This window comes from Sardina pilchardus, chromosome 8 (genome assembly GCF_963854185.1).
Source record: "Sardina pilchardus chromosome 8, fSarPil1.1, whole genome shotgun sequence".
NCBI classification, from domain to species: Eukaryota; Metazoa; Chordata; class Actinopteri; order Clupeiformes; family Clupeidae; genus Sardina; species Sardina pilchardus.
The window spans coordinates 877,858-885,357 of record NC_085001.1 but is presented as its reverse complement, the minus strand read 5'-3'; the positions used below and the strand labels follow the sequence as shown (position 1 = coordinate 885,357).

Sequence of the window (7,500 nt, the reverse complement as noted above, 5' to 3'; positions counted from 1 at the left end):
AGAGAAGGAGGGAGAAGAGGAGGAAGAGGAAGAAGAGGAGGAAATGAGGCAGGAAGAGAGGAAAAGGAAGAAGAGACGGAGGGAGAGAGGAGGAAGAGGGAGAGGGAGGAAGAGGGGGAGGAGGGAAGGAAAGGAAGGACTCGGCGTTAGAGAGTGTTGAGGTGCAGGGAACAGCTCAGGTAAAGACAGCACAGGTAAAGGCAGCACAGGTAAGGGCAGCACAGGTAAGGGCAGCACAGGTAAGGGCAGCACAGGTAAAGACAGCACAGGTAAAGAGCATTGGAGCTCTGCTGCTAGAGGCTAAACTCCCTCAGGAGAGAGACGGCATGATCACACAAAGCAGGGGACGGAGTGGACGATGCAGGAGAGAGAGGAAGTGTCCGCCTGAGAGGGGGCGAGGGGTGATGACACGGCTCTCAGAAGAGGTGAGGGATGATGACAAAAGAGGCGCGGGATGATGACACGGATAGCAGCTGATCAGAGCCACAGATCCGGCCCATATGACCCTGAGGCCTAACTGAACGAGGGCAGAGCAGTCTAACGTGGAGCCTGAGGCCTAACTGAACGAGGGCAGAGCAGTCTAACGTGGAGCCTGAGGCCTAACTGAACGAGGGCAGAGCAGTCTAACGTGGAGCCTGAGGCCTAACTGAACGAGGGCAGAGCAGTCTAACGTGGAGCCTGAATGACTATTGGGCAGGTGCAGAGAGTTGGTGCTGTACTCCGCTGGACAGGACCCCACACAAGCAGATTTGTTTACTAACCAGAGAGCCGTGTCGGCTGACAAGATCATATTTGGTGATTTCATACACATAGTCGGCTATGGCACAGCTGCTGTAAAGCTACTCTGGACTCTCTGGGTGAGTGGAGGGTGAAGCTGCCAGGCTGGTTCTCTGTAGAGAGATACTGTACTATGATACTGTACTATGATACTGTACTATGATACTGTACTATGACAAGTGCACATCAACATGACTCTCAAGAGGCTATATGAAGGTAAAGAAACCTGCATAGGGTGCCATGGAAACCACAAGTCTTTGCCCACCATTGAAATAGTGGCCCCTGATCGCCTCACTGGGCCCTTTGCCCATCATTTAAATAGTGGCCCCTGATCACCTCACTGGGCCCTTTGCCCATCATTTAAATAGTGGCCCCTGATCGCCTCGTCTGGGCCCTTTGCCCACCATTTAAATAGTGGCCCCTGATCGCCTCACTGGGCCAGACCCGGCCCGCATGCGGTTCTGAATCAGCCAGTGCCAGCGGATGATGGTGGATTTGAGATGAAATGAGAAGCTGGTCGCTGTGTGCCTGTGGGGGGCACCTCTAGACTGACCACACATGAACCGCGCCGGAGACTGACCACACATGCAGTGCTGACCAATCCGCGTTTGGATGGTCAAACCAAAAGAACTGAGCAGTTAGTAGGGAGAGAGAAGGGTCAGGTTAAGGGAGTGTCGGAGGGAAAATCAAATTAATTGTTTATGGAGGGCTGGGGTTGGGCTGGGGTTGGGCTGGGGTTGGGGTGGTTTGTGGATCATTGCACGTGCTGTGGTTGCTGTTGAAGAATACCACAGAATACCACAGTGTCCTTCAACACATCACTAATACAGCCACAGCTGCACACACACACCCTATAGCAATTCAACACATCACTAACACACACACATGTTGCACACACACACCCTATAGCAATTCAACACATCACTAACACAGCCACAGTTGCACACACACACACACACATGTTGCATACATACTGTATCACTAATGCGAGTGTGCGGCTACTCTTTTCGTTTTAAATCTGATGACCTCCTGGCCGACACCTTCACCTGGATGCGCATTACTCCTCCTCTCTCCGGAATAAAGACTATTAAAATCCAACCAATAGCATTTCCAATAAGCCTTAGCTTTAACTTAACGTGTGTGTGGGTTGGTTGTTGGTTGTGCAGCAATCTAGCATTTCTACTAAGCCTTAGCTTTAACTAAACGTGTGTGTGGGTTGGTTGCGCAGTAATCTAGCGTTTCTACTAAGCCTATAGCTTTAACTAAACGTGTGTGTGGGTTGGTTGTGCAGTAATCTAGCGTTTCTACTAAGCCTTAGCTTTAACTAAACGTGTGTGTGGGTTGGTTGTGCAGTAATCTAGCGTTTCTACTAAGCCTTAGCTTTAACTAAACGTGTGTGTGGGTTAGTGTGCAGTAATCTAGCGGTTGTGGGTTGGTTGCGCACTAATCTAGCGTTTCTACTAAGCCTTAGCTTTAACTAAACGTGTGTGTGGGTTGGTTGCGCAGTAATCTAGCGTTTCTGCTAAGCCTTTGCTTTAACTAAACGTGTGTGTGGGTCGGTGCGGTGGTAATCTAGCGTTTCTAAACGTGTGTGTGGGTCTGCGCGGCGCCTAACTAAACGTGTGTGTGGGTCGGTGCAGCACCTAACTAAACGTGTGTGTGGGTCGGTGCGGCGCCTAATAAACGTGTGTGTGGGTCGTGCGGCGGCTGCTCACACACTCACCTGGGCACACCCGGGGGCACGCGGGTGGGGCGGTGGGGCACCTGTGGGGGGGCGCTGGGGTCTGGCGAGGCGCCCGGGCGGGAGGGCACAGGGGGGGCTCCCGTGGCAGGGGGGGTCGGGGGGGCACTGCGGCCACCGGGGCGAGGGGGGCCAGGGGGGGCACGGCGCTGGGGGGTGGGGCTGGACATCGGAGACCTGGGACTGAAGAAACAGATGAGATAAGAAATCAACCGAGATAAGAAAAAACAAGATCCTCCTCCACCCTCCTGCACTCCTCCTCCATCAGATAGGAGATGGCACAGTCACAGACGAGATAAGAAATCAACTGAGATAAGAAATCGATGGCACAGACACAGGAGAGATAAGAAACAGACCGAGATCCTCCTCCACCCCCCTCCTCCCCTGCTCCTCCCACTCCTCCTCCACCTCCTCCCCTGCTCCTACTCCTCCTCCACCTCCTCCTCCCCTGCTCCTCCCACTCCTCCTCCACCTCCTCCTCCCCCCTCCTCCCCCCTCCTCCTCCTCCTCCTCCTCCTCCTCCTCCACCCCCCTCCTCCTCCCCTGCTCCTCCCACTCCTCCTCCTCCTCCTCCTCCTCCTCCCCCCTCCTCCCCTCCTCCTCCTCCTCCCCCTCCTCCTCCTCCTCCCCGCTCCTCGGCGCTCCTCCTCTGGCGTACCTGCGTCCCGCGGCTCCTCCCTGCACCTGCAGCCAGGAGGTGTCGACGGGTGGGGGCATGGCGGTGGTGATGGTGGTGGTGCTGATGTCGCCGATGATGTGGAGCGCCTCGCGCAGCGCGTGGTACATGCGCAGCATCTCGTCCCGGTGCTGAGCCTGCTCCTGAGACTCCTCCATCAGAGAGTTCTGGTCCCCGCACGAGTACAGCTGAGCCAGCAGCTCCGCATGGATGAACTCCTTAGTCTGAGGGAGAGAGGGAGAGAGGGAGGGGAGAGGGAGAGAGAGAGAGAGGGAGGGAGGGGGAGAGAGGGAGAGAGAGAGAGAGAGAGAGAGAGAGGGAGAGAGAGGGAGGGAGAGGGAGGGAGAGAGAGAGAGAGAGAGAGAGAGAGAGAGAGGGAGAGAGGGAGGAGAGTAGGGAGAGAAAGAACGTTAGAGAGAGAGGGTTGGGGGGGGAAGCGAGGCCGTCTCTGTTGTTCATCATCGTAATGTGTAATGTTCTGTTGCGGTGGTTCTCAAACTTTGGAGGTGGTGAATTGTCAAGCCTCACCTGACCTGACCCTATCAACCCAGCAAGATGGTGAGACTAATGTTGAAATGGTTTGCTGGATCAGATGCTATTTTAATTCATCTAATGGTCTGTTTATGACTCTTATGTTTGTCAAAAACAGAAAGGCATTATTAAAGATTACATTATTAAAGATGAGCACAACAAAAAATCAAGTTCTTCACCCCCCCTGACGTGTCTCTATTCCCCCCCAGTGGGGCCGGTCTCACACACGGAGAACCACTGCTCTACTGGCCGCTCTACTGGCTGCTCTACTGGCCGCTCTACTGGCTGCTCTACTGGCCGCTCTACTGGCTGCTCTACTGGCCGCTCTATTGGCTGCTCTACTGGCTGCTCTATTGGCTGCTCTACTGGCCGCTCTACTGGCCGCTCTATTGGCTGCTCTATTGGCTGCTCTACTGGCTGCTCTACTGGCTGCTCTATTGGCTGCTCTATTGGCTGCTCTACTGGCCGCTCTATTGGCTGGGGACATGCTGTAGTCCAAGAGGCTGTGGATGTTTTTTGTATGTGACTATGTGTGTGCAAGTGTGTGTGTGTGTGTGTGTGTGTGTGTGGGGGGGGGGGATCTTGGGGATGAGGTCGCGTACGGTGCGGTTCACGATGGCCATGTAGGAGTGTGTGTGTGTGTGTGTGTGTGTGTGTGCTCACGTTGTTGATCATCAGGTGCATGATGGTCTTGGGGATGAGGTCTCGTACGGTGCGGTTGACGATGGCCATGTAGGAGTGTGTGTGTGTGTGTGTGTGTGTGTGTGTGTGTGTGTGTGTGTGTGTGTGTGTGTGTGTGTGCTCACGTTGTTGATCATCAGGTGCATGATGGTCTTGGGGATGAGGTCTCGTACAGTGCGGTTCACGATGGCCATGTAGGAGTGTGTGTGTGTGTGTGTGTGTGTGTGTGTGTGTGTGTGTGTGCTCACGTTGTTGATCATCAGGTGCATGATGGTCTTGGGGATGAGGTCTCGTACGGTGCGGTTGACGATGGCCATGTAGGAGTGTGTGTGTGTGTGTGTGTGTGTGTGTGTGTGTGTGTGTGTGTGTGTGTGTGTGTGTGTGTGCTCACGTTGTTGATCATCAGGTGCATGATGGTCTTGGGGATGAGGTCTCGTACAGTGCGGTTCACGATGGCCATGTAGGAGTGTGTGTGTGTGTGTGTGTGTGTGTGTGTGTGTGTGTGTGTGCTCACGTTGTTGATCATCAGGTGCATGATGGTCTTGGGGATGAGGTCTCGTACGGTGCGGTTCACGATGGCCATGTAGGAGTGTGTGTGTGTGTGTGTGTGTGTGTGTGTGTGTGTGTGCTCACGTTGTTGATCATCAGGTGCATGATGGTCTTGGGGATGAGGTCTCGTACGGTGCGGTTCACGATGGCCATGTAGGAGTGTGTGTGTGTGTGTGTGTGTGTGTGTGTGTGTGTGTGTGTGTGTGTGTGTGCTCACGTTGTTGATCATCAGGTGCATGATGGTCTTGGGGATGAGGTCTCGTACGGTGCGGTTCACGATGGCCATGTAGGAGTGTGTGTGTGTGTGTGTGTGTGTGTGTGTGTGTGTGTGTGTGTGTGTGTGTGCTCACGTTGTTGATCATCAGGTGCATGATGGTCTTGGGGATGAGGTCTCGTACGGTGCGGTTGACGATGGCCATGTAGGAGTGTGTGTGTGTGTGTGTGTGTGTGTGTGTGTGTGTGTGTGTGTGTGTGTGTGTGCTCACGTTGTTGATCATCAGGTGCATGATGGTCTTGGGGATGAGGTCTCGTACAGTGCGGTTCACGATGGCCATGTAGGAGTGTGTGTGTGTGTGTGTGTGTGTGTGTGTGTGTGTGTGTGTGCTCACGTTGTTGATCATCAGGTGCATGATGGTCTTGGGGATGAGGTCTCGTACAGTGCGGTTCACGATGGCCATGTAGGAGTGTGTGTGTGTGTGTGTGTGTGTGTGTGTGTGTGTGTGTGTGTGTGTGTGCTCACGTTGTTGATCATCAGGTGCATGATGGTCTTGGGGATGAGGTCTCGTACGGTGCGGTTGACGATGGCCATGTAGGAGTCCACCAGGCTGCGGATCGTCTCCACCTGCCGCTCCAGCTGAGGGTCCATGGAGTGCATGAAGCTGTCCGAGCTGCTCTCATCCATGGACTCACTCTGCATTACACACACACACACACACACACCGCATTATGCACACACACAACGCGTTATACACACACACACAACGCATTATGCACACACACACAACGCGTTATACACACACACACACACACACACACACACACACACACACACACACGTGTTATATATACACACACACACACACACACACACAAAACGCATTATACACACACACAACATATGTACACACACACACACTTGCTCTATAGTGAACTATGTATGGTGTGAGTAGATTCATTACACACACACACACACTTGCTCTATAGTATACTGCTATGGTGTGAGTAGATTCATTACACACACACACACACACACACACACACACTTGCTCTAGTCTATAGTATACTGCTATGGTGTGAGTAGATTCCCATGCAAAGCATCTCCAGCAGCTCCATCACTAACCTTCTCCTTATCCTGGTGGAGCGCATGGAGGGGAGGGTGGAGCAAGAACAGGGTGGAGGAAGAACAGGGTGGAGGAAGCAGAGGGTGGAGGAGGAACAGGGTGGAGGAAGAACAGGGAGGTGTTAGTGTTAGTAGAAATAACGCAATAAGTCAGTAAAAGAGCAATACCACATCAGTCATGGCTACTGGTGCTGTTGGAGCTAAGGAGCTCGGCTAGCACGCGTAGCCGCTAAACTAAAGGCTGTTGGAGCTAAGGAGCTCGGCTAGCACGCGTAGCCGCTAAACTAAAGGCTGTTGGAGCTAAGGAGCTCGGCTAGCACGCGTGGCCGCTAAAGGCTGTTGGAGCTAAGGAGCTCGGCTAGCACGCGTAGCCGCTAAACTAAAGGCTGTTGGAGCTAAGGAGCTCGGCTAGCACGCGTAGCCGCGCTAAACTAAAGGCTGTTGGAGCTAAGGAGCTCGGCTAGCACGCGTGGCCGCTAAAGGCTGTTGGAGCTAAGGAGCTCGGCTAGCACGCGTAGCCGCTAAAGGCTGTTGCAGCTAAGGAGCTCGGCTAGCACGCGTAGCCGCTAAAGGCTGTTGCAGCTAAGGAGCTCGGCTAGCACGCGTAGCCGCTAAAGGCTGTTGCAGCTAAGGAGCTCGGCTAGCACGCGTAGCCGCTAAAGGCTGTTGGAGCTAGCTCGGCTAGCCGCTCTCATTTTGATGACACTGACAGTTTCCTTCACATGAACAGTTCTTTGAATGGACAATCCATTTTGAGCAAGTGACGTGCTTTTGCAGGTTATCCACTAGGTGTTCAGAAAGCGCCTGAGAAGAACTGTAAATGCATGACGAAAAGAACACTGACAGGTTCTTGTTCACACACATGATCTTGGTAGTGCCTGATATGATTAAAGAATGACAAGAGTTAGCTGATTAAGGTGCTGTTAAGAACTGGTGAAGTTTTAAGTACTTTGAAATAAAGAAGTATCTGTGAGCTTGAGATAGATAGATATATAGATAGATAGATAGATAGATAGGATAGATAAATCTCTCTCACCACTACACACTCTGGGTAGATAGATAGATAGATAGATAGATAGATAGATAGATAGATAGATAGATAGGATAGACAGATCTCACCACCACACGCTCTGAGTAAACTCCAGCCCGCAGAAAGGAGGCCTTCCAGCCGTCCACGTCCTCCTGAGTGTCACAGGCCAACTCCAG

General features: G+C 52.9%; 1 protein-coding gene across 1 annotated transcript in view; it reads right to left on the bottom strand.

Moving 5' to 3' along the window:
- The window catches only part of dnm1b (dynamin 1b), a 39,854-nt gene that overhangs the window by 5,763 nt on the left and 26,591 nt on the right, over positions 1–7,500 (bottom strand). The window contains exons 17-21 of the mRNA XM_062542271.1: positions 7,414–7,500; positions 6,295–6,306; positions 5,695–5,865; positions 3,177–3,418; positions 2,501–2,701 (exon numbers count right to left, since the gene is read on the bottom strand). The exon at positions 7,414–7,500 is cut by the window's right edge and continues 25 nt beyond it. Of these exons, the coding sequence (XP_062398255.1) occupies positions 2,501–2,701; positions 3,177–3,418; positions 5,695–5,865; positions 6,295–6,306; positions 7,414–7,500 (713 nt within the window). The remainder of the gene's footprint in view (positions 1–2,500; positions 2,702–3,176; positions 3,419–5,694; positions 5,866–6,294; positions 6,307–7,413) is intronic.